Genomic DNA, 27,765 nt, shown 5'->3' on the forward strand with positions numbered 1-27,765 from the left:
CCACTTCTGCTGTGTGATTTTATTTGCTACTAAATGGGGATTGAATTTCCATGGCCTGTATCACATTGTGCAGTGCTATACAAGATTGTAGAGTGAGACGCGTGGATGGGGGCAAAGTGAAAGAGAAGGTACATACATTTACCTTGTCTGTGGCTTAATGGCTCCATATGTTTGTGAGGAGAAGTGACAGGCAGAAGTGGGGTCTGAGTGAAGGCCAACAACCCCCTCCTGCTCTCACTGAGCGCTTCACCTCCCCTCCCTTGGACACAACCTAGCCTTTTCTATATGACTGCTGTGCCATCTCATTGGAAATGTTCTGTCCACCTCAGTGCATAAGGTTGAGTGTGTAAAAGCCTTGGCCCTATCATTGATATCACTCATACTGTTTTTTTATGCCTGCTTGAAAAATGTGCTTGTGGCAGGCCAATAGTAATGAATAGTGCTTTTTTATTTTTTGAGAAACCAGTTCCTTGTTATGTGATCACAGTGATAAATGAGATAAGAATGTGTTGGTTTCTTTTTTTCACCCTTGTTATTGTGACTACACACTTGTTCTAACCAGTTTGCATACAAGCGCTTTCACAGAGCTGCCAAAGCCATCACTCAAACAAACAATGTGTTGAACAATAGCCAGACAAGTCTACAGCTGTACGAACAGCCTGAGAGAACATGCCTGAGCTTTTACAAACTTACCAACTGAAAACGAACAAAGATATGGGAAATGTAATCAAAACACGCACTTAGGCTCAAACTGATAAAACTAAAGCACTCTAAACCTGTTTAACTCTGTAGCGTTCCCATGATATATTTTAGGATGAATAGTGTGCAAGAAGAAATGGTACAAAACGTTCCTAAAGGTAATCCTGCTCCAGTCAAACCGCCTTTTGTTAATGCAGATGTTTGGGCTCAAAGCCGAAGACTCAATGCAATGTGCCACACTGGTGTGGCAGAAGCAAAGAAGGGTCCACAATCCATGTTGGCACTTGCCTGGACGCTGTGGGTCGACTCATTGTCTGAACCTGTATGCATTGTTGTCTCTCGCTCTCCTTCTCTGACAGGTGATAACTACCCGGTGCAGTTTATTCCATCCACAATGGCAGCTGCAGCAGCGTCAGGACTCAGCCCCCTCCAGCTTCAGGTATGCACAGTTCCATGACAAAGAATGCTTGGGACGCCCGCCAAACTCAGGGCAGAAAGGATGGCTAAGCAGCTGTACGCCAAGTAATGAGCTGCACACTAAATAATCCTAGAGGCCCCCGGCTCACACACGCTTATCACCTTACAAATGTAATTTATCCCCATTTTATAGAAGATTTATCCCCTCTCGTTCTGCCACACAGAGGAGTTAGAGAGATAATAGTTATTAGAGAGAATGAGAATCACTATAGCTATTTTAATCATCTGCCAGTGAATTTATCACAGGACAATTGGCTGTGGAAAAAATGTCCCTTTTATTGCTTTTGTCTAATAAAGATTAATATTAAATTTAGCTTTGTGAGGAAAACAGTTAAGAAGAAAACCTGGGGAAAAAATCTAAAATTAGTGTGAATAAAAATAACTTGTGGTAAGTAGTTCTTAGTGAGGCTGAGTAGAGGTTTATGAGACTGAATATGTTGCGATAGGCCCTAAGCCCTTCAGGCTGCTCCAGGATTCTTCTCACATAGTATTTAAAAAAGCTGAACTCAGGTCAGGGCTTAACCTCAGGCAGTGATGCCTAATGTAGATAATTATCTACATTCTACCCTTAAAATTATTACTCTAATAAATATGGCTGTGATTGGCTATATTTTTGTTTTTTTTATTGTCATGTTTGTCATGTAGAAATTTTAAGAATGAATATAAAATTATTTATTGGTCTTATTTCATGTTAATTGTTCTGTTTTTGCTTTTTACTTCTGGTGTTCTGTACTCTTCACGCACCTAATTCTAGTCCTCTTAACTGTCACACCTGCACAGTGCCAGGGATTTTCTCTCTTCCAAGTTTCACCTATTTATTGAACAGCCTTGTCAGTACTCCCTGCTATTATTATGGTGGTCTTGTTTTGTGTTTCATTGGATTTCTGTGTTGTACTTTTATCCTATGAACTGCAGTGTCTTTTGTTTGTTCTTATTAGTTGTTGCTTGCAAATTTTTGTCAGTATGTAGTTGGATCTTTTCTTCGCATGCCACGCCACCATGAATCATCTTCATTTCCAAACTAGTGATAATGATTGTCTTCGTAAATGTTTACTGGCATTAATTTACATAAAAATATATACAAGTAGAAATAGAAATCTGACAAAATATGCATTTGAGTGGTTTTGCTGCTTCTTTAATTATCAGTGTCTGTTGCCGATCTGAGTAATTGTAGATTCTGTTTGTATGTGAAGCTAGAAATCAGCAATGTTCTTTACAAACAAAAGAAGGAAGTAAAAAATTAAAAAGTATTTCTGCAAACCTATGGTTAAGTGGCCATGGCTGCTTTGTCAATGACAGTATAAAATTATATTAAGCCCTGAACTCATGAGGCTCAACAGCAGAGAGAAGTATGTTTGAAAGATAAGATAAAAACTTAGTTGTCAGCTACAATTGTATACATTTCACCTTCAAACAAAACGTACATACACTCATTTTAAAAAACGGTAAGCTGTGTCTATTTAGTGTTGCTTAAAAACATTACTGCAGATGGTACAAATGAATTCTTATAAATATTCTTCCCATCCAGAGGGACTTAGTGGTGCCTGTTGTTAAATGAACAGGAGAGCCTAACAATAAGGACAAAACTCTGGACGCTGATAAACATGGCATTTGTCAATATGACGTTACCACTATTGATGTTAACGAGCCATGGCAAGTTCTAACAATGCAGGCAGCTAGCCCTGAAGAGCTGTGTGTCATTATGCAGCCACAAGGTGAGCTATCAGAAGCATGGAAGGTCCTAAATGAATCTGCTCATGTTTCAAGATGCATGCCTGTAAAAGTAAAAATAAAGATTGTTTTTGTGAATAAGTTTCTGGAGTGAATGATAGCTGGTGTGTCACAGTGAAGTTCACAGGAAGGGAGTGTCAGTTTAGACAGACAAGCACAAGGCTATTTATAGGGTTGCATGAGGTCAGATGAGACAGTCATATATCTGTGGTTGGGGTGAGAAGGGGAGTAAGGTCTAGAGTCATTAATTCTGATTATGTATCTAACCCTGGGAATGGGCAAAAACAGTGCCTCCAAGACCATGACTTAGCTGACCTTTACAGAACACGGTAAACAAAAAAGAGGTGCATTTTCCATTAATTGAAGTCTGTCAGCCTGTCACATATTCCGCCTGCTGGCTGCTATTTACCCTAAGTAGAGATTTCCCTTAAAACAGTAAGGCAAGTCAAACATGCCCTTTTCTACATTGAGGGATCAACAAACCATGTGACTGCCACCACTTCCTCGACAAAGAACTGGGAGCCTGCTATGATTAAAAGAAATCAGCCCAGACATGGAATTAAGTTAGAATTGCTTCCTCACTTTTAGAGCCATAATATTATCCTTTAGAATCAAACTACGTAGTGAAAAGGGTTCTGATGCATAAAAGAATAATAAAAAAAACCTACTTAATCTATTTTATTTGATTAAAAACAAACCACAGTAAAGTAAAAGAAAATTATCAATTTGCCCTGAAATAAAAAGAGAAATGTGTTATCTTGAGGTTTGAACAATAAAAAAAGAATGAATAAACTTATTGTTTGAAACTAAAAGATGAAATAAAATTAAATGATTTAAATCTGCTTTGCAAAAATTATTTGTACCTCATTTTATTAAGAACATTCCATCTCATGCATTATATGTTCCTTTGTCATTTTACCACTGGAATAGTATTAAAATAGTTCTAGTTTTCAACTCCAAGTCTATTGTTTATCACCCTTATGCACTAACACACACCAGCAGATACAAATTCCCACACACATATGGCTGAGTTGGCTGCTACCACTAATTAAAATCTCTCTTCCTGTCAGCTGCCCTGCAAGGTATAATTTTCACCAATTTACTCAGTTTAGATTGCACAATATATGAACCTTAAAAAATTGTCTTATTGGTAGAATTAATTCCCAACAATGTTGCTGAGGTAATGTGATCAGCCATCCAGCCAGACAGGCCAGCCGCTCCGTCAGTCTTAATGTTGGCCACGCAGCCTTTTCCCAATCTCCTCTGTCATAACAGTCTGGGATCCTCACCCCCCACAATTCACTGCCTTTTCTCTCTAAGAAAAGAAAACTCAAGGTAACAAAGGCTTAGAGCTGATGGATGTAAATGAATCTTCCACGGTGCGTTTGAGAGTTGGGAGACTGTAATTTGCTTGTCAATACAGGGTGGTAGCATCACTCTGCTGGCTGACAGTCTGCAAGTGGCTGTCACCAGGCATTGCTGTACCACAGGGCAATTTCACTCAATGTTTTCCTGACAGATTGGCTCTGGTCCGCAACTCACAGGAGAGGAGGCGGGTAAACTATCCCAGCGCGACATGCCCCTCTTCATTAATGCCCACACAGAGCTGGGATGAGCCCAGGACCAGCAGGAAACAATAGCTCCAGCCCTGCCTGTCCTTCACTGATTACAGCTGACACGTCTCACCTAAAAGAGGAAATTGTGCTCAGATTGTACCCCAATCTGTCCGGACACCTACTATATTCAATTGAATGAGGAGACAAGAAGGGAATTTTCCTAATTCCACAAAAGAAATTTCTATCTGGGACAGCATTTAATTTGCTGTTTGTACACTATTCCTTGGATCAGTTGACAAGTGAAAAACTATTTACTTAAGGAGAATGCGAACTTAATGCATCACCCGTCTTTTTAACCAAACAAATGAACAGTGTGGATGGCCCTCAACAAAGTCCTGTTTTGTATCACTGAAAGCAGACGCTTGACTTAAGGCCATTTTAAAGAAAGTATCACTGGATAAAACAGAACATCTGGGTTCTCTGTATGTAGTATCACTTTTGGACTAAATAAATGGAGAGAAATCTTCTGCTTTCACTCAGTCAAAGCTCCATTTCCTATCTCCTGTTTGCTCAGATCTTGCTTTTCCAATTTCCAATCCACAGTGTAAACCACCTCTAAGTGTCTCAGTTTGTGAATTTCTCTGTCAATATACCTCCATCCTTTTCTTTTCTCATTCTGCCGATGTGTTTGAATTATCCAGGCCCATGACATCCTCTTGCTTTACAGTGCTTATAATTGAGCTGCTTGAGATGAGACATAGAGAAACATTTGCTGTGGCATCTCTTTAGGCCCGTGATAAACCTGAGCCCATTCTCAGCTCGTGCTGCCACTGTAAAGATGAAAAGCAGCCGCCTATACGCTTAACACCAACCCGGACCACATCTCAAGCAGACAGACACATCTGAAGGAGTACACTTACTAGCTTAGACGACTGCAGTGATAAGAAAGAGTGTTACACAGTCAGGGACAAACAGGAAGAAAGTGGGAGAGCAGCAAACCGCACATTATCTTTTGTTTGGATGTAAATGCCTGTGTGGTACAGATGTGAAGAAACGACTTCTATCATTAACAAGTGAAGCACTTTTGACTTTGAAAGAGAGGAAGAGAGGAGGAGGAGGAGGTGGAGGGGAGGAAAAAGAGGCATACTGTAGAGAGCAGCTGTTTCTGTGTTTATGAGCAAAGGAGCTTGGTCTTTGAAGGTAACCCAGAGCAGTGCAGCAATGCTTGAGTGTGAGGAAGGCTGGCTAATAGGACGGCAAGGTGAGCAGCTGGATTGAGGCAGTGGTGAACAGAGGGACAGATGGACAGACAGAGTTGATAATGCAGTGAGCAGCAGTGAATGGCAGGGCTGGCTCCAGGGGCCCTCGGCCTGGAAGTACCCACATTTATACAAGACAGAATGTGATTTTTTGTGTGTATGCCAAAGAGATACTAAGAGAAAAAAAATATATAATACACAGCAGCTGTAAGATGGAGAAACAGAAAAAAAGCCATGAGAAGGGAGGAGGGTCTGAGTGGAGCAGGTTGGGTGCCAGCAGATGAAACAGATGTTAAGCCATACTGGAAAGCATCGGCACAGTGCACCAGGGTGCCTTCCTCCACTCTTGACATCTGGGCCTAGCTTGGGTCAGCCTCCATGGTCGCCCTGGGCAATGAGCCTGTACAAGCCTTGTGGCAAACGGGGCTGGCGCTGTGCTGCCTTTTAAATGGTGTGGTGCACTGAAGCACACTTAATGCCCTCATATCTAGTCTAGTGCTCAGTGTCCAGGCTAAACAAAGGTGAATGAGACACTGACATGCCGATAGACACATGAAGACACAAGAGTCTGTTCAAGATTGTTTCACTGTTAAAGTTTGCTCATCTAAATGAAGATGTTGGCCATGTAAATCATGAAGGAATTTTTCCCTTTTTTTGTAATTTTGCAAGCATGTGCAATGCATTACTTTGCTGCCAGCATGAAAGCTGCTACTATATTTTCTGGCACGTCATTTCGTAAAAAGTATTTTTGTTTTTCTCACATTCTGTTTTGACTAAAGGCCTGTTGGAGAAAGAAAAAATAACTGTAAGGATTTGAATTATATTGTAAATTAAACTAAATTAAATAAAAACTGCTGTTTCTTATAACATACCATGCGTCTGATGTGCTTCACATCATCAGCATTGTGGGCAATCAAAGTTTAATGTCGCAGGCTGAAAACTGAACCTTCTCTTTTAACCTCTGCTGCCTCCAGAGGGCTTGTTTTTAATTACCAGGGGCTAACAAGCTGACCTTGGGTGCCTTGCACTCTCTTTGAATCTATGCTTGCTGAGCTATGTCCTACTGGGAAACAGGGAACGGTGGGGTCAAAGCAATGACCTTAGGTGTTGCATTTGTTTGTTTTCTTTTTTAGAAGTCTGGTTTCTAAATTAAGAAATAATACTGTTTATGCAATCTAATTTTCTTCATAACAAATTAGTGCACACTTTAATTATTATTAAATGGCATTCTGCTACGCTTTATTTATTTTTTTATTTTTTTTACCAAAGACACAAAAAATAAAGACAAAAATATTCTGAAGTTCTACTAACGCTCATTGTACTCCTACCCAGAGTCAGAGCATTGACTTTCAACTTGACCCTAATTACCTTGAACTTTTTTCTGCCTCCACCTGGCCAAGAGATATGAAAAAGGGGTTGTTAGTTGGAAAAAAATTAACTAAGTGATGCAGACAGATGTCTTTAGTCTTGGGAGTCAAGTAGCCTCATTTAGAAAATGCTCTTGGATTTTACTTGAGTTCACTGTTAAGATGATTTCTGACCTTGTGCTTACATCCAGCCCATAAAAGATGCTGAGCATAAAAAAACACCTTGCATAAGCAGGCTGTAAGAATCCCATTTGGAACTTGAGCAATTGTCAACATAAATTAACTGTACCTGCCTTACAAATTCCCATAATATAATAGAGGCATAAATGAGGCCTAAGTGAGGAATGATAATGGACCAAAAGAGGACAGCTAATTTTAAAATACTGTTAAACCAACATGATGGGGAAAATACTGAAACTAGAATACATTATTTTGGATTAAAAACAAAGTCAAACATGACACATAAGATTTCTAAGTTGTGTAGTAAATAAAGTAAAGTAGAAACTTACAACTTCACCTGAAATTTATTGTGACCTATACTATACTATAGAAAAATAAAATAGCCAATTTTTGAATCTTAAATATGACAACCGATTTCTCATACATTGTTTATAAAGCTCATGCTAAGTTCACAAAGAGCTTTGACAACATTACTAGTTGCACCATCACTGTATAACCAGCAGTAAAAAAAAACATGTCACCTTTAGAGTTGTCAAAATAATATTTCAAAATAATTTTACACAGTTGTTGTATGGGCTAAGCATAAAACAATTCTATAAATGTAAAGATTTAGAACATACTCAGTTGAACCAAATTTATAATTTAGTTTAGGTAAAAGTCAGCAGACTACATGAAAAGCACTGATTTTTTTTTTTGTGCAACATAATACATTGATCTACCCCCTTGATTTTATTTATTGTTCTTTGGTTCATTGAGCATTGCTGGTCAGTGCTTTTCAACCTGCTAATCAGTGTTGCCATCTTGACCGTGTGCAATTTCAGGCCAAATCCAATTATGCTCCTTTTTTCTTGGAAAATAAAGGCTTTTCCACTCAAAAGCAGGCCCATACCCATCAACAGGCTTGTTAGAAAACATCTGTCCAGCAGACATCTGCTAAGACTTCAGCGTAGCCTGGAGTGTCAGTCATTGAACATTAACTATCCTGTCTCTCTTTTCCACTTTAACAATTTTTCTCCTTTTCTCACCTCCTTTATGCACACCAAATACCTTTACCACTGACATTAACCATGTGTAGCTCAGATGAGACAGAGTTTGGTCAGCTCCTATGTCTCCTGTCGGAAACAAAAGGCTGTTTGTGATCAAGGTTCAGGCAGCGCTATCAGCCAGTAGAGCAGTTTTCTGTCTAAAGATAGCCCTATGGGTAGATGTGAAAAAAACATTTTCAGAACATTTGCAACAGGAGACGAACCTTCTTAGATTTTAGGCTTACCTTCAACCCAATCATTACAGATATGAGACAGAAGGTCTCAGGACTGAGCAGCAGATATTCTTAGGGTCTGCAGCCACTAAAAACTGTTTTATTGATTGTGCTTTTTTTTCTTTTCATACTGATTAAAAAAATATATTTAGCCCTGTGGTGTAGTTCAGTTCTACCTTATTTCCAACTGTTGTCAATGCTGGAAAGGTGTAATGGTGTAATTTTAGTTAAACCGGGGGTTCTTTACTTATTCTTTAAAATTTACAATGCATCCGTTTAAAATATTCTGTCTGGTACCAACTTGTTTGCTTGTGGAATGGGTTGTCTCTGATGGCTGCGTGAAGGAAAATCACAAGCCAGAAACTTCAAGAGGAAGCTGTGTAGATCTCAAGCTCTGTGCTAACACACTTGCATCCAAGCTGCAAACTTTTCTCTGTGATGAGTGGAAAATAGGGGCTCCAAGTATTTTGAGTGAAAGCCATCTCTGTATGGTTTTTTAAGACTGCTGCCTCTCTCTGGGTTCAGCCTTTGAAATACAGTTAAGACTTTTGATGGGCGTTTGCTGCCAGCCTCATGGAAAGAGAGGAAAGACGTAAAAAAAAAAAGAGAGACAGAGAAGAGGGAGATGAAGGCAGACACAGATGCAAAGAGAGTTCTAGGGAGAGGAAAAGACAGAATATAAAACTTTGAATGTATGCTGGTTTTGGATGTTAACGTCTTGTGGGTTTCTCTTCTCCTCCTCCCCCAACAGCAACTGTATGCCGCGCAGCTTGCCAGCATGCAGGTGTCTCCGGGAGCCAAGATGCCTCCACTACCCCAGCCCCTCAATGCAAGTGGGCCCATTTCTCCCTCTTCTTTGAAGAATGACAAGAGTTCCTCGAGCCCTATCACTCAAGTCAAGGTACAGCCCTTAGTTCCTTTAACCAGCACAAACCTTGAGTGGTACTTGACCTAGCTTAGCCTAGATGGCGTTGTCTGAATAAACTAGCACTACAATGTTCACTACTCCAGTATAAAGACCAGCCAGTTGTGAGCTCAGCCTCTAACAGACCATCAATCTCTAAAGCTTTAACAAGGCCTTCTCTCTCCAAACCAGAACTCTGTGGGCATGGTTGCTATAGCTGTGGCACGCTCTTTTCCACAATAAAAATCTTTTCTTATATGTTACTAAAAAGGAAATAAACCCATTACAACAGGGCCATACAGCTGTTAACAAAAGTGAAACATGAAGCAGTCTCTCTTTTTTTTGCCCTGTAAACAAACCAAATGCAGGATGTGTTTTCTGCTGCTGTATGGCATGACTCCACTGAGCCTCCATGCAAAGAAAAGGACACATTCATCATTCTGGCTCACTACGACCCAAATCAGAAACATATGTCCATTTGAAGTAGTTTGGTTTAATAATATCACAATGGAGAAACACCATAAATCATGGTGGGAAACCACTCAAGCTTTTCTTCACTCATTTGCTTCCACACACACACCAAAAAAGCACACACACACATATTGCTGTACCAACCGTCTAGACCCCTCAGATCTTCTGCTTCTGGACTGCTCTGCATCCCCAGAACCAGAACCAAACGAGGAGAAGCAGCTTTCAGTTTCTATGCACCACAAATTTGGAACAAACTTCCAGAAAACTGTAAAACAGCTGAAACACTGGGTGCCTTTAAATCTCAACTTAAAACCCACNGGTTAGAGTGCGGGTTTTTGATGTTTGTCTCTTTCTTACTGTTTATTCATTGTCACATGCTGTTTTTATTTTGTTTTTTAATTATGTAAAGCACCTTGAAATGCCTTGCTGCTGAAATGTGCTATACAAATAAAATTTGATTGATTGATTGATATAGGACCCCTTTCTCCAGGATTTCCCATCATGCTTATTCAATTTCATCATTTGAGTACAATTCTCTCTTTCTCTGAGTGGATTACTGTTAATCCGATCAATTTTAACACAACTTAAATCCAAGTGAAACTATTAACAGTTCAAAATACTGCACAATTAAAGATTTTTTTAATAAATTAGTTATACATTATTAAATAGTTGGCAACATACACTGGCATCCTCCTATTTCTGTCCACACTCCAGTGGGTTAAGATTGCCTTCAGTTTTGTTTGTCTATTTTCAGCTTCACTGCATAACAAACTGTTATTGGCACAGTAAGAACAAGGCCTCAAGGCACTCTATGCTTGAGCCATATGTTTGGACAAGGAGACACTTGGGCTCTAACAAATGTCAACATGGGCTTTAATCCGATTCTATAAGCTGCTGTGTACACAGGGAGCTTTATCCTTTGCAAAGTAACATAAATGACATTATGTTTATGGGATAAAAATGCTTGAATTGTCTAATTTAAAATTAATATTATAGTCAGTGCATATTGTGCTTTTGAGCCAGTGTGCATTGTATTTTGTGATGTTGATAAATGTAATGTGTAATATTTATCTTTGGACTAATGATATTTTACATTTGTGACACTGAAATTGGATTTTTAATTTTTGTACATTTGACAAGAAAAAAATCTACACGGTTGGCTTACATTGGTAAAATGAAACTAATGTTAGTTGACAAAAAGCTTAAAAATGACTAAAAATGCTTGTTAAACAAAGCACAAAACAAATTCTGTCTCCTTTGACCTTCACTAAAACCCTGACAGCACTTGACTTTTTTTTTTTTTAAATAGAAATGTCAAAGCAAAAGATAAAAACAAGTATGCACAAATGAGGAATAAAATTAGAAAACAAGTTAATGAAGTAGATAATGTAAGTCGACATCTGATGAATGGAACAGCTGTCTTTGATCATTGCCACCGCTGTTATCTGGTCATTATTTATTCTTCGAACCAGAGTGCAGACACTGAGAGCAGGGAGGAGGAGAGGCAGAACAGATGAAGATGTACGGAGAGACAGAATCTGCTTTAATTGGTGCGAACAAAGGCACTGGACGACTGTGAGGAAGATCGCAGAGGAGAGGAGCAAAGAGGAGAGGAGGCGGGGGAGACAGACAAAAAGAGGAAGAATCAGGAAGGAGCTGTTGGTCAGGATCTTATAATTAATCAGAAACAGAGGCGAACTGTGATCCATGGGATTCCAGAGGTCCTCCAAAAGGAAAGAAGGGATCTGTCCAAATCTGTCTTCTTTCATACTCTTTCTTGCTGTCGTAGGAGGAGGGTACACAGCCTCTCAACCTATCTGCTCGGCCAAAAACAACAGACATGGTCAAATCTCCTACATCCCCAACACCAAACCTGTTTCCTGGCAGTAAAAGCAGCCCTAACAGTCTCCTCGGCAAAGGTGGTCTTCCAAGCCCACTTGGAGGAGGCCTCGGTCGGGGCTCATCTCTTGGTAAGACCTCAGAATTTCTCCAAACATACTTGTATCAATGGTTACATTAAAATAAGTTAAAATACTGTTTTGGAACTTTATCTCTCTCACATATTTAATTTTTGTGTTAGTGACATAAGTTCCAGTAATACTGTTTTTGCTGTCTCTGCACAGATATTTTGTCCAGCCTAAACTCCACTGCGTTGTTTGGGGACCAGGACACAGTGATGAAGGCCATCCAGGAGGCTCGGAAAATGAGGGAGCAGATCCAGAGGGAGCAGCTGCAACATCACCAGCAGGGCATGGATGCAAAGCTGTCTGCCCTCAGTTCAGTGGGCCTCAACAACTGCAGAGCTGACAAGGTCAGAATCGTTTAGTCTGTTTGTTTTATCCCTAATTCAGATTTTCTCCATCTCTAGATTTTTCCATAAAGCATTAAATATGCAAAAGAGCGATCAGCTCTCTTTGGGTGCAAGAAGTCGAAGAAAAAAAACTATTCAAGAAAGTGGAACATTTTGATACAGCAATAAATTCTAAGGCTAATAATTTTCTTTAATCAGCATCCAGGGTGGTCATATTGATAAGAGCTGGCATAGTTCAGCATTTGCAAGTGTGTTTACTCAAATTAGCATGAATGTTTATGTGTGCATGCTTAGAAGCTTCTATGTTGTTGATGTTGGTGTGAGGGCCATGACAGGCCATGGCAGTGCCCGGTGTGGGTTAAGAATACTCTGAAGTCTTTGCCCAATTAAAGCCAACTTGCAGCCCTCTTCGTCCCCTGACACGGGATGGGGTTGCTTTGTACCAGGAGCACACACTCCCAGGGATTCCCTTTAAAAATATCTTCAATCGATGAGTCAATCAAGGAAAGAAAAAAGCTGTCCTCTTCTCTTCAGCTTGATGCCATGTTGCCAGTTGGCTGTGAGGAGCAGGCAGAAACTGGGAGCGATGCTCATTAATATTTCAGTACCTGACACTTTCAACCAACACCCTCAACTAGGTCAATGTATATGTAAAAAAGTCTATGAATATCTATTTTGATTTCTTCCTAATTTGGTGTTTGGAAGAGATTACTGTCGTTGCAGGTGGCAATCAACTATGCTCTTACTGAAGTGAAGCAAGTAGATGAGTGCAGCCCAGCAAGAGGATAGAGACAAAGCCTCTCCTGCACTTATCCCTTCCCAAAAGGCCTACAAAACAAACAAACAAAAAACAAAAAGAGTTTCTTGAAAAAGATTTAATTCATTAGATTTATTTTCCTAAATTTCACTATTTTTTAACAGTCGGATAAATCTAAACAACAATCAATTCTAAACTTTTTTTTCTAAGATAAAAAATATCAACAAGAACATCTTTAAAAATCAACATTTTGACTCAGGACGTCTTTGATTTCCACATTATTCTCAACCTCAAAATCCGCTATGGCTGCCTTGCACACAAATAGTTGTTGTGAAAAAAACAACAAAATTTGTTACACTTTTCTCAGTTTGAAATCCTATTAAATCGGTAACAGTCCTTACAGCCTCCTGATGAACATGTTGCTACAGGTTTTGAATGCATAAAGAAGATTAATACACTATAATCAGTTTGTATTTTTTAAAAGTAATTAGCCTGGTCACTGAGCAAAACAATGACCAAATCCTACTCCAATTTCCAACAAGAACAAGGTGAGAGTGATGTCATTTCCCACATTTGGCTTTCAAGATGAATGAAACGCAATAAAGCTTTTTAAAACAATAAAAGTCACAGGAGTTAGTTCAGCTGGCTCTGTTTTTCACATCCAAGATGTACCTGTGGTCAACAGAGCAGTCAAATGTGTCCTGACATGAAAGCAGGAACTAAACAATGCCATTTTCCTTAAGCAGCACACCTACGCTGTCATTGTTCTCAGTAAGTAGAGCTTAACGCCCTTTTCTTTACTTCCAGCTTACTCTTTTGTGAGTTTCAGTTTGTTTTCTTTGGGCATTGGACCCAGTCTATGTTCAGCTGGTGTTAAAACAGTCACCTTAGAAAAGAAGAAATGCCTATCATTTTTCTTCTTTTCTTTTCCAGAGGGATTTTTTTGTTTACCAGAGTCAGTCACTCCTCACCTGTAATCTGCCTTTTGTTAGTATTCATCACACAACCAAAAAAATAAATAAATCTGTGTTTGTATGTACAAAATGGGGTGGTGAGGGATGGGTGCTTTATGACCATAAAAGGGATCTAAATTTGATTAAATAAAAAATGAGTAAATTATTAAAAGGATAATATTGACAACATGAAAAGTGTACCTCATATAGTAATTGGGAACTTAAAGTATCCTGTTCTCTCATTCCTGCCTCTGTTTCCAAAGACAAATCTCCTATAAAAACAGCATCACCCAGTCTTGCTGAACAAAATAACCACACTCATGACTGACTTTCTTGCTTTTAGTTAGCTACTGTAATGCCTTAGTTTCAGTGATGGTGCTCCTATAAGGATGATGTGATATTATAGAGGCATTATTAAATCAGCTAAAAGAATTGCCTCATTACCTTCTTCGTTGGGGCTGAAAAAAAAAAAACAGTAAGCTGTAATTCAGCTGTAAAATGAAAGAGGTGAAAGAGTCTTTTGCTGATACAACAAGCCAACAGACTAGAAAGGCTTAAATGTCTCGGATAAAAGGTTTCACTTTAGTCAGTTTCAGAATATTAATATTTTAAAAAAGCGCCTCACCTGACATAAATATGGCGTGGTCTTTAATAGCTCCCCTTCCAGTCTCTTGTTTGGAAGTTTATCATAGTGAGAGCTTACATGAAGAAGATTCTGGAAGGTAACATAAATGGGATTAAGAAGAGGTTAAGATCATTCAGTGTGGCTGTTAGAGGGGGGATATTAAATATTGATTTATCCCCATGTAATGACCGGACAGAGGAGTGGGTCTAAGTGCTGCTTACAGATGGATCAATTCATCTTTTCATACAAAGTGTATTTGAACAGTACAATGCGTTCCTCTCGAGCCTTTATCACTATGACTCTGGCTCTTTCCCTCCCTTTCTGGCCACTGACCTATACAAGAACATGAGGCAGATCAGACTTTGTTCTAGTATACAAGCCTTTAACCTGAGGACATGTAAAATATTGATGGGGATTTTTTTTTCTTGTTCTTTTTATTTGTCTGTTTTTACAATATTCCATCAGTAAAATAAAACCCTTTACAACCCTTCTACAATTTGCCTTTCTGAAATATTTATCCAAAGGTATTATTGTCTCTGAAGGGCAATTACTTTGTTCCATTATTTACCATCTACTCCTTAACCAGTGGAAGCTTTTACCTAGAATACACCAGTATGCCTGAAGTCACTACAAAACATTTGAGGCCATGTGTAACCATTCAAATACTTTTTTATTGCACAGTAGCTTTAACAGGACATGTTGTTTTTACTGAAGATTCAGGAAGATTCAGTATTTCTATTGTTATCACCTAGACTTTCTGCTAACACATTTAACTAATATTTTTTTTCCATTAACAGTTAAAATTCTATATTCAGTGCAAACAAATAAATACAAAATATATGTGTCCAATTAGAAGCTAAAACAATATGAGTTTGTTGAAGTTTCCAGACAAACCATAAAGAACAAATTTAGTTTTAAGCTCCAACATTTATTGTCTGTACAACAAAATAACTTTTAATTTTTTAAAGTTCTAGACCACACTGTTTCATTCATCTGTGCCAATAAATCTCTATAAAGTCAACAAAATAAAAAGAAAAAAATAGATGTGAACTTATTTAGGTCCAGTTTTTTGGTCAAGTCAGGATCCATTTTTCTTTTTATTATTACCTATGCATCTATTTCTCTTCTGTTAGTTCTATAAAGTGCAGCATATTTGATGTCCTAGAGCATGTGTGAGATAAAATACATTCTTCTGCTGACAAGTCCCTAACTGGAATCAAAAGGGGAAAGGTCAGTGTATTAACCTATTGAACTGCCCTTTCTGCCCCACAACACCACCTTTACTCAGTATTGATGACTACAATTGTCCGTTTCTCATATCCCAAAGCTCAGCCTGTAAATATTCAAGTGGAGATTACACTTGTGCTCCACAAAATCCAGACTGCTAACCTATTGGTTGTAGTGGTTCTTCAGTTCTGTCCGTGTGTGTGTGTATGTTGTGTGTGTGCATATATCCACATGCAAGTGTGTGTATGCTTGTGATGCCAGGGCTCTATTCAGGCAAAGCCCTCACAAAGACTTTGACTATAATCTTGTCTGCTTTGCAGCCCTGGAAGCAATTTTCTGCTCCTTTTCGACTGGTGTCTTGGAAATTGCAAACCAAGGCATTTTGGCTGCAGTGTAAATCCTTGGCATACAAGGGTTTGCCCATCCAAATTAGATTATGCTCAGCTCCCAGGCTCAGGCTGAAGCCAGCAAGTGCTATTGTGAAGATTGCTTACATTAATGCTTTGTCCGATTGTTAGCGTTTGCCAAAAGAATAAAAAATAATGTAAGACTGTACATAATGTGTGTCTGTGTGTGTGACTGTGCATGTCTGCAGAGTTCTGTCCCAGGTCAAGTCTTTCACTCCCTATAAACCACATCAAACATTTTTGTAGGTAATTTGGTGATAATGTTTCCAGATTCTCTTTTAATATGATGCATTTCTTGCTGCTACAGTTGTTGATAAATGCTACTGGTACCAAGTGGCCAAAATCTGTGATACTGTACTCAACATATAACAAAGGATAAAGAAAAGAAAAGAAAAGATTTTAAGAATCATTTATGGTATATGGTATTGTAATATATGAATCATGATGACTCCAGTCTCCAACAAGTTTTGTCCTTATGAGAAAGAAGTTGTAGTAGTGCTGCAGTGCTTTTTACAACCAAACAGTGTGATAAGGCTAAAGGTTTTAGTCCAACTTATATTCTCTTCAAATCCCCATGAATTTAGGACTGAAAACCCATAAAAGCACATGATGTTACCATAAGTGATCTGAGCAGGGTGGAAGAGGGAGAGGATGGGGGGTGGTTCTGTCAGAAACATTACAGTCTAGATGGACACATTCCAATTTCTGGACACGTCTCAGTTCAGATAAATATAACAAATAACATAATAATTTTAAAATGTATAAAGCTATCAAAATGTATACAAAATTACCCCAATAGCCACAATAAAATATTACAAAAATTGTCATTTAGCCATTGTCATTGTAATTTAGCTAAAATACACTTTTTCTGTTTTTTTCTTAAACAAAAAAAACGTTAAATGGGTTTCTTCCAACTTGCCCAGGTTGTACTCCACCTCTCCAACCCCCCTGTAGATGTGTGTATATATATATATATATGTCTCCCCTTTTTCATTAAATGAGATGATGTCCTGAGACAAGAACATCTTTCTGTCTCAGCTCTGAGAGATTTTAGGACAGATACAGCACCAGCTAGCCTTTTGTGGCTGCTACTGTTGATTCTTCTGTTGCCTTTATTAGCCTTAGCAAATGGGCAGCTCCAGGGGAAAAAAAGCGAACAGCCTCTATGAAAGAACCTCTGGGTTTACCACATGGCTGGATGTACTTAACATTTAAATGGTTTAAAACTCACTAAACTATTGGAAAGCTGCAGACCTATAAATAACATTACAACTGGTTACAATAAAAATACAAAACAGATGAGGCTCCGAGCTGTAAGAAGCTGCGCACACAGCTAAGTGCAGCCTTTGTTTCTATCAGGACTGGGACAGACTGTTGAGAAGTTTAGTCTAAGACCCTCAGTCTTCACTCAAGAGCTACAGACCGCAGTGGTGACTGACACTTGATACACAAAGCCCTGCATTGTGGTCTGAACCATTGCCTTCAACTTACCACATACCAGGTGTGTGATATAACAAGAGTCAGTCCTGCACATTATCAAATATAAGTGGCTATTTAGGGTCTTGCAGCTGTTAAAGGCTCCAATTATGAAAACATAAATATATAGAATAATATTCTTTTGAATGTGAGAGAGAGAAGAACATAGCATAGAGATCCATTAAAGTATAACATTAATTGTGGTCGGATTGTAGTGATTTTAGTGACTTAACTTTTAACTAACCGTATTAAAGCAAATAAAAATAACAATAATACATGTATTTAAGTGGGTTAAAAAAAAATAAAAATAAAAAAGCCAGTTCTTTAAACATGTTGGTAAAGATTCCTACAGGTTTTAAATCCGATTCCATCATCTGGTTGACCCCATCACTTTGAAGTCCAAGAAATTTATTTTACTAAATCAAGTAACACTTATATTTAAAAGTATATTTAAAGTATAAAAGTATTAAAAACAAACACTGCTAATTTATATTCTGTCTGGGCACTTAAGCCACTTATCTTAGTTGAGCATTTTTAGTGCTTTGTTAGATATTTATTAAGTAAAACTTCTAACATTTTCACTGTGGTGCATTATTGCATTTATGTTAATTAAGAAATTTTACATTAAAATAAGTTCAGCAGAACAAGAAGAACTGATTCCTCAACATATCTACCTTACTCCTCAGTATGGCTATCTTTCAGCTGTTTTTAGTCAGTCTCAGGGTTATTGCTATCTGATAGCCTCAGGTTATTTGCAAACCAGAGAGGAAAAAAAAAAGTATCAGGATTGGCAGTGTGTTGCCGAAATGCAGAGCAGAAGCAGGCACAATACACAGGGCCGCCGGCCACCCGCCTCCACCCAGAATACGCCCTGTGGGCAGAGCAGAAGGCCTCGAGCACATGTTCTGCGGCCAGCCAGATTAAAGCTTTTATTACAGCACTGACAAGGGCCCATCTGGGTTCCCTCGCCCAAGAAGTTCCACAGATTCTGCTATCTATCTTTTAGCTACTTCTCTCTCTTCCTCTGTGACTCATAGCTTCACTGGCTTAGCTCATGACTTCACAACTGAAGTCATGTGCAGCTGAACAAGTACTACATCTGTTTCTGAACTTTAAAGACAAAAGACCGCACAGAAAAGGCAGTTCAGATTATTGTGGGTGGCAGTCCTCTACTACAGTTCAGAGCGCACGGCTGTAATTTTACTTGTGGCATGGAGAGGCATACAGGGTTAAGTAACTGTTGTTTCACATATTTTGTCAGCACTTAGCAGTAATACTTTTCGATATGTTTCACTCTTATCACACCTATGAACTGTGCATTATAAATACCATTTTTATATCAGCCATATACTGATGGCTTCAGTTTTTTCCAGCTTCTCCCTCTCTTTTTGTGGCAGAATAGCTACCTTCCCTAGATACTGCACGTCCTTTTGCAACTCCTCTGTGTCAGAGTGATCAGTAAAAATTTAATGACACTATAAAATAATAAAACTGCCATTAATTTATCACAGCACTTGATGCGTGGGCAGTAAAGAAGCATTAGTTCACTGAATATTTTCCAGCCCTAAAACAAAACCCTGGCAGTGTGCAGATAACTTATGGCCCTAATTCCAACTATATTTCTAACTCACGGATATAAATTACTAAACTTATAACCAATAAGTATATTAAGCTCAGTATATAAAATTTTATGAAAATTTGTGGCATCGTATTGGACAAATAGTCTCCTATTAATTTGCATAGCATAAGAGCAATACTTACAGTAATTAGACCGTTTTATTGTGACACGCAAAGTGCTGGCTTCAGTGAAGTGCAAAAGAAATACATCAAAATATTCTTATTTTGAACTCATTTAAACATTAATCTTCAAGAATCAAGATCATTTACTAAACTGTTAGTTTTTTTTGTTATTTTGCAAACTTCAAATGCTTCAAATATCCCTACTTAGGCTTTCACTATTTCAGAAAATTTAGCTTCAGCAATATGGCTGGCTTCAGTTTTTATTTTAGATTCCAAATTTATTTAAGTCAACACTTATCATTCACAAAGTATTTTTGCAAAGAAATGCAGTTTTCCTAGATTTTTCTTTTTTCTAAGTGAAATAAAATCAAGGAACTTCTATAGGAACTCTTTAACAAGAGTTTCATTCAGTGTTGTTCCAAGTTGTCTAATGTGCTGATCTTCACTGATCATATGACTTAGTGCAGTGGAGGAAGAAGTTCAACACTGCAGTAGTTATTAATGAAAACCATTGATGGATGGCCCCAGTTCTCTCTTTTCCCCAGCTCAACATGATGTTTAATGATCATGAGTTTATAAAAGGACTTGATTGATCAAGAGGGGCCAACGAAGCACAGAAGAGCGATGAGATGACTACTTTATTACAGACACACAGCACCGCTGAACACTGTGTCTTCCGACTGGACTGTCTGAGAATCATCCGAAGCAGCACCATGCAGCTAATCGCACTTCAGTCACTTTGTCATCAGGCTGCTGGCTTCTTTCATTAAGAGCAATAATGTGGATGGCTGATGGATATGGCTCTGCATACGCGAGTGTGCATGTGTTGCTTTACACAGAACGTGACACCGTGAAAGGCACCATACTCCATCTTCTCTTTACAAAGTGTCCTCTTGCCCAGCGGGGACCACCGCATATGTCATAATTAGAAAACACTTAAGTAAGCAAAGGGGGCCATCAGATAGACAGCCTCTAATCACAGGCCATAAGCAGGTAGTGGTTAATTGTATATCAAAATCACTCAGCTGGTCATAAATAATGAGTGCTCCTTCAAGTATGATGGCAAATTGCAGTGCTTTATCTGCCTTTCGTGCATTCCTTTCTTTTGAGATAGACTTCTTGAATAAATAAAACCAAAGAAGAAAATCAAAAGGCTGTGAAAGGCCTCAAATGCACTTGAACTATTTTTATTCTTCATCTTGTCATACTTTTTAAATCCACAATAATAAAAAAAAAAACTTACACAAAAGAGGAAAAAATACTTCCTGACGAATAAAAGCTATGTTTGTCAATGCAGTTTTATTCGTTAGGAAAAAGCACAAATATAGAAGCAACAAAAGATTTTTGTTGCTTCTCAAAATTTATTTTTGGGGTAAAAAACACTGAACAATGAGTCTCAAAATATGGTAAATGTGTCTGTTAGTGTCAGTGTATGTTGCTGGGGAGCTTTTACAGAGACTCTACCTGATGTCTGTTCATACTGTATTTGATGGGCTTGATTATAAAGAACAGAAACAGAGGTCAGGGCGGACAGTATGACTTTGGCAGAGAATGAACATGAGCACCTGGGGAGTAAAACAAATGCTTTTTCTGAATGATGGCAACATGCCTGCTTTTAGTCTCATCCAGGCAAAACCTTTTTTTTTTTGTTGAGGGGGGGAGTACGATTATTTGTATCATGCAGAGTCAAAGTGTCTATCTCCTTGTTGAGTCTTTGGAGAAGAGGACAGCCCTTTGCTAATGCTCTGTGTATTCACTCAGGAAGTAGGTCATTCAACAATGGAGCCAGCAGCAGTCAGCACTCTCTCCCTTTGCATAATACATTAAGTGTAATGTGCAGCAACTATTCAGAGCCCCCCCTTCCTTCCGAAAGCTGTTATTTTATTCTGTAAATGCACACAGACATGACATTTAATATTGTCACAGAGTGCTGAATGACAGGGTTTCGTTGTACTTGAGTACAACATGATGCCAAGTTTAATCTGAGCACAAGGCAACATGACAAACGGTAAAAATGCGGTGTGTTCTCCAAAACATGAACTCTGAATAAATGATGGGTGCTGAGCATGGGCTGCTGCAGACTGGAAAGGAGGTTGAGGGAGAAAACTACAGAGGAAAAATCTGAGCGCTGCAAAGAGGGCCACGGCCTCATTGTGCACTTTGGGATCACAAAGTATCCTTCTGTAAATCTATTTACAGCCCCGCTGGCCCTCACTGTCTCTCTGCCTCCTGTCATCTGCTGCTGAATGAATGAATGAACGAATGAATGAAGAGCTGCTCTATGGCTCCTGTCAAAAGAGCTGCTCTTCAAAACAACCTCCGTTTATCAAAGACACTTTTTGCTTCTCAAATTTTCAGGGTCCTGATGGAGTTATTTTTATTATTTTCTTTCATTGTGAAAATGTGAACGTGTGCTTTTTAGTTTACCTGACTTCTTGTATTTTATTTTTCTTTAGGAGAGGATGCATTTTGACAACATTGGGCACCAGCTCGGCAAACTGGGAGAGGAAGGAAAGCTCGGCCACAGAGTTATTGACCTCACTAGGCCCGAGGATCTAGATGGTAAGATCATATTTGGATTTTTAAGTAGCTTTATATTCCTATCTTGACAACTTCAGTTTTATAAAAGGTCTCAGTAAATACTGTGCTGGTGTTAAGAGGATTTACACCGCACTAAAAAATAGAGTTTTGATGATTGACAAAGCTCACTTTTCCATAAGATTCAGAGTAGTTGGTATGAGTGCGTGCAGAAGTGCATGTAAGAGAAATGTGGGGGTGGGGGTGAATGTCAACTGAAATGAGCCGTGGCTCTAAGGTTTTCACAGGTAGGTGAGCAGAGGACAAGGGTGCATGAGGACAAAGCTGGCTATTTTCCAAGTTCAACTCCTGTTGCTGTTGTGCTTGTTTGAGGTCCCAAATGCAGCAGTGTAAATTCTGATTACACCAGTGTGACAAACCGTCATCTGCTTTTGTGGTGCTGGCTCCTACACAGGAGCAAGGAGTACTTTAGTGCACCAGTGTTTGTTCGAGAAAAATATTTGTGGCAGTTTCCATGGCATTTCAGAGCCCGGGCAGAGGTTAAAATGTTTCAGACTCACCTTTGATGCCTCAGAAAGTCTAAGGAATAGATATTTCACAGGACAATGTTATCCATGAGTTGTTTTAAATTGCCTTTTTGACAGCTGTTTCTGTAGTTTTAGAAAGACGCGTTTAAGCATCATAGGTTCATCATAGGAGTTTTTACTGAAAAAAATAATCTAACGCAAATGAAAACAAACCATGAAAATATTTGTTTACAAATTCCAAAGCTATTGCCTTTTTTAAACCATGTCAAGTTTCACATCACACCCAGTCCTGAAGATGAGAATTAGAGGTGAATTTAGTGGATTCATTGACATGTTTCCCATGTGAGCCACAGCAGAAGATCCCATCCCACCCGTCTGACTCCTTGGACAGATGTGTTTTCATCACTCATTCTCCCGGTGGGAACCCTCCTTCTGTGGCTACCGTGGAGTCAGGACAGAAAGAGAGAACACACCAGGGCATTTGTGTCCTTTTAAGTCCTTTTCAGGGCCAAGGGAAAGGCTAGCGCCAGACGCCTCACATCAGTGTTCCCAGTGGGCGATGGATTAGGAGCAGACAGAGGTTAGAAGAGGGGATAGGTCCTCTTCCCAGGGGCAGAGGAAGGGGGGGTAAAGACTCAGAGGCAGAGTCTAGGCACTCATAAATCAAAGCACAGTTTGCATTTTCTTTCTTGCACCACAAGTATATCAGTCTTCCTCTGTAACAATCACTAACAATAGCTGACATACAGCCGAATCATAGAATTAGGAGTTGTGAACCAAAACATGTTTACTGCTCTCACAACATGTTTACTTTTGAGAATCTTGACTTTAATATCAAAAAACCCAGAACACATTCTTTATTTTGGGGTCAGTTGTAAATCAGAGTTAAAAATGGAAGAACTCCTAGTATTTTAAACAGTAATTTAGTTTTAAGGGATTTTGAAAAAAACAAAACAAAACAGTTGCAAACATTTCTACTACAATTTTTATGATTTGTCAACCAAACCAAGCTCAGTTGCTTTTCCCAGACTTCTAAAGTAAGTACTACAATTAGTTTTTGGAAGCATTTTAACACATCAGGAAATTACTTTAGAAACGTCTATATTCTAACACACTTATTCCCAAGTAGATCAGAACACACTGCAAATACTTTGGTGTTTCCTGAAAAGGAAAATTACTGGGTGTACCTCCCAAACTGTACATAGGGTGTGAAAGCTTCTTGGTGTGCAGCAGCTTTCCCTCCAGAACAGAGCAGCCACACTGAGCAGGCACAGTGTAAAGCCAGTGTTGGTTATCACAGTACTTTACTGAAAGCTTTCAGTGGCTTGAGCTAATATTTACAGAAAATGCAGCAACCAAAGTCCGACCAACTCAGAAGAGGAAAAAAAAGGTGAATAAATAAAAATTGATGGGATTTGAATCAATTTACAAAATCACGAGAAACACATATGCTTCAACTGGTAATTTAAAGTGCTTTTAAAAATGTTTTAATGAAAATTTATCCAAATACCACAAAATCCATGGCCATTTGAAGCCTTTATTCATTCACAAGCTGCAGTATGGAGTCATTATATAGCAAAGGTTGCGTGTTTGTCTAAGCTCAACTCCATCAGTTAGGGTCTACAGAGAAAAGAGGCTATTGAGAGGCAGGAAACAGAATTAGTATAGAAGTTAAATGAGAGAAAATCAATGTGGAAAAAAGGGCTTCTGTTAAGAACTGTCTTTTACAAAATCCTCATGGGAGAGGATAAGAAGAACAGCAGTGTTGCACTGTTGTGACACATGACTGATAATAGGTTCCTTCACATTAGAGCTGTTAGAAAGGTTAGTTTGTTCCATGGGAATCAAGCTGCGGCCCTCATGGAAAAGGGGTTATTCTTAATGTGAGCTTGGATGATAAGAGCCAGAACAATGATATCTGAAGGTACAAAAGCAAACCGTCAATGAGACAGTTTGATTTTTAATTTGCTCTTAGAAAATCAAGTATTTGGGTTGTAAAAAATCAGCCTTTACTTTTTTTTGCTAAAAGATAGTCGATAAAGTCGGCAAAAAAAAAATCTGCCACCAACTAGTTGTAACAAGCATGCCCTTTGTTCCCAAGTTTCTATATGCACATAGTTATACAAAAACACACAGGTTTTAAAACACTCAAATAATTCAAAGTAGAAAAAAAGAAAACATTAACATGTCATTTTAGTTCTTATTTCACTTGTAATTTGTACCAGTTTAATTAAACTGCCACAAGCTCTGGTTAGGGCAGAGCCATCGTGTTCTGCCCGTCTGTACCCATTAATCTCACCTGATCCTGCTCTGAGGGAGAGGCTCTATTGTCAGCGGTAAATGCCTTCAGTCAGAGGTGTTAGATTTGATCCCAACAGGGAGGGCTTGGCAGATTTGTGTAATTGTTGCCTGCTCACTGAGGCTCATCCTCTTGAGCAGATTCCTGGGTGACAGAATGAATATGACGACAGAACAAAGATGAGTAAGGAGGAGAAAAGGAGGAGGAGGCAAGGGGACGGCTGGGGCAGCGCTACCCTCTGGCTTGGTATGTGGTCGAGTCTGAGCCTGCAGCTCACAGGTGCAATTGACTTTGGAGCCTTGCTAATTTTTTTTCTCTGATTCTTTGACTTTTTCCCTGCCTTCTTATTATTTGCTTTCCCGTTTCATTCTTTATTCCCTCATACACACAGTTTTGCTTTCACACTGTAATTCATCTTTCTTGTCCGCAGTGTTTCCAGGAGAGACGAATTAAAAGGAGGGATTCTCATATCATTCTGTCACACTTGAGCTGCAGGCCTCATGAATCACAATAAATTCTATTAAGCAGGTCTCCCTCTGTTTTGCTTCCTCCCTAGTTACCACCCAGGGGGGTTGGCCCTGTCACTGCTAAACATCTGTGTTTATTTATGCAATCACACAACTAACTAACTGATTCCTAAATGATCTGCCCCGCCTGGAAAAAAAAAAAAATGGTTAATGCTCATCTGCGAAATGTCAGAGAAGTGTTCTGATTTTTAATGAAAACACAAAAAACAATGCTGCAGTAAATTGCACATTTATTTCATAAATCAAAGATAAATTCACCTGCCTAAGCATAAACATAAACTGATAGAGTACTCCTGTTGTTCGGCTCTACAGATTTCTGTAATATCTGACTGAGCAAACAGGCGCTTTTCTGCGGGAGCAACTATGTGAAGGAAAAAAAAACATGGCTCATCTGGATTCCCTCCAATGAACCAAGTCACGTGGCTGGTTTCCTGGCTAACTATGGATGTGGCACGTATGTGATGGCAGGCAGTTGTTTTGTACCCCTCCCCATAAGAAGATCACCTCTGCCCGTATGCATGCACACCAGTATATAAATTGCTGAATCAGTGTCAGTGATAGAGTAATGGCACAGAGGGTGTCGTAAATTACAGCAAGCGATCGTGGGGTGCAGACACTGGCTGTCGTGTCTGAGTGAGCGCCGCGCTCCTGAGCTAATGAATACCTTCATCTGGCCCTGGCAGTCAGCAGATTGCCCCGCATTGATGGATACTGTCAGCCCTCTGCCACTCCACATTTCATTGCACAATAAACATGGTTGTCAAAAGCAAACAAAGTGAAATCAATTCATCCTGTACAGTGAGTGCATGCTAAATGAAATTAACGTACTGTGGGGTTTGGTGGCAGCAGAGGTAGTGTATTATTTCTGAATTCATGACGGCTTTAGGGCCTGTAGCATTCCAGAAGGCAAAAGCAAACACAGACACAGTACTTTCAGAGTTTGAGAAAATCCTCTAAATGTTCTGATGTGCATATTATATGTGTGCAAGTAGTTCTATTTCTATGCGTGGTTTAGTTGAAAAGCAGATCTTTCATCATACAGTACAGTGCATGAAAACATTTTAAACCACCTCTATTTTTTATTCTTTGCGTTGAAGTAGTAAGATTTCCTTGCATTTTTTAATGGTATTTATCAATAGTTCTACAGACTTTCTGAAAGTCTGTCAAAGTTTTCTTTTGGACTTTGGCTCCTTTTTTTTTAATTTCCTGTCCAGTCCTTTGGAACAAACTGTTTCTTTATGGCAAGCAATTAGTAATAAAGTATGTAATTTAAAATTGTTTCTGCAAAATCGTCTGTCTGTAAGAACAACAATAATAGTGTTTAGGCTAAAGAGTTGTTTTCATTTTAATTTGATCATCCAGCAAAAGGTTTTACTGTATTTTTCATCCAAAATTTTCTTTCATATTTTGCTCGTCCTCCGTTTTGTGGCTGAAGACAGATTTTTTTTTTTTGAGGGGACATGGAGCTACCTGCAATCATGTAGAATCTAGTTCCTAGAAAAAGGTCTGAATTCCCTAAGCAGCAACATGTGAAGTTTTACAGTTTAGAAAATCTTTTTCTCACAGGACTTTTAAATGAAGGCTGAAAGCATAAATTAGACTGTTTTTCAGTCAAACAAACAAACAAAAAAATTCTGTTAAATTCCAAAATCAGTGTCCAGACCACACCTCTGCCACTCTTGTTCTGAATGTAGTGTTTGTTTTCTTTAGCACTTAATCAAGCATCTACTTTAATAGGACACAAGATTCTTTTTTTTTTTGAGACGAAAAAAAATTCTAACTCTTGAGGTTGAAAATGGTGCAGTAATGTTATTAGTGATTAGTGCTGCATGAGATTTCTGAGGGTTTAGAATTAATGTTTCTGCACAGCCCTCTATTACTCATTAAGAGTTTGATTTGTTTATCAACTGAAATAATAATAGAAATCAAACCCCAGGTAACGTGTGCCAAGGCTGCTTGTGAAACGGTCTAATGAGAAGACTTCACATGTGGATGATGAAATATGCATGAGTCATCCCAAGCTTTCTTTTCCAGATTTGAGATCATTAAAGATGTATCGTAGCATATGGAAGGCTTTTTTTGTCTTATTTTTCAAGCCTTGTTTATCAACATGTTTTTGTTTGTTTAAATATTCATATTGCTTTTATTTAATTCTTTCACATCTTACATATAAAAGGAAGCAAATGCGCATGCAAACAGAAATCATTATCAGTTTGATGTACAGTTTAATACTGAGAGAAACTCTCTTATGCTGATTGTGAATGCCCTGATTGAGAAACAGCACTTTGCAGAATCGGCACACTCTCTCCACGCTAATGTGGACCTGATTTGTTTGTGTGTTTGTACGCTTAGAGGAGAAGAGGAAAATATTCCAAAAGAGTGGTGGAATGACTAAAAAGAATTTATTTATTTGTGCATCTACATGTTAAAAATGTACTTTGGAGGAATGCTTTATTAAGATTTGCCAAAGTTTTAG

General features: G+C 38.7%; 1 protein-coding gene across 4 annotated transcripts in view; it reads left to right on the top strand.

The window, feature by feature from the left end:
• The window catches only part of sox6 (SRY-box transcription factor 6), a 125,245-nt gene that overhangs the window by 89,013 nt on the left and 8,467 nt on the right, over window positions 1-27,765 (top strand). For all 4 annotated transcript variants that reach the window (XM_017441909.3, XM_017441915.3, XM_017441921.3 and 1 more), the window contains 5 exons: window positions 1,059-1,138; window positions 9,279-9,428; window positions 11,692-11,872; window positions 12,026-12,213; window positions 21,855-21,960. In XM_017441909.3, the coding sequence (XP_017297398.1) occupies window positions 1,059-1,138; window positions 9,279-9,428; window positions 11,692-11,872; window positions 12,026-12,213; window positions 21,855-21,960 (705 nt within the window). The remainder of the gene's footprint in view (window positions 1-1,058; window positions 1,139-9,278; window positions 9,429-11,691; window positions 11,873-12,025; window positions 12,214-21,854; window positions 21,961-27,765) is intronic.

The sequence above is a fragment of the Kryptolebias marmoratus genome, linkage group LG15 (assembly GCF_001649575.2).
Source record: "Kryptolebias marmoratus isolate JLee-2015 linkage group LG15, ASM164957v2, whole genome shotgun sequence".
Taxonomy (NCBI): domain Eukaryota; kingdom Metazoa; phylum Chordata; class Actinopteri; order Cyprinodontiformes; family Rivulidae; genus Kryptolebias; species Kryptolebias marmoratus.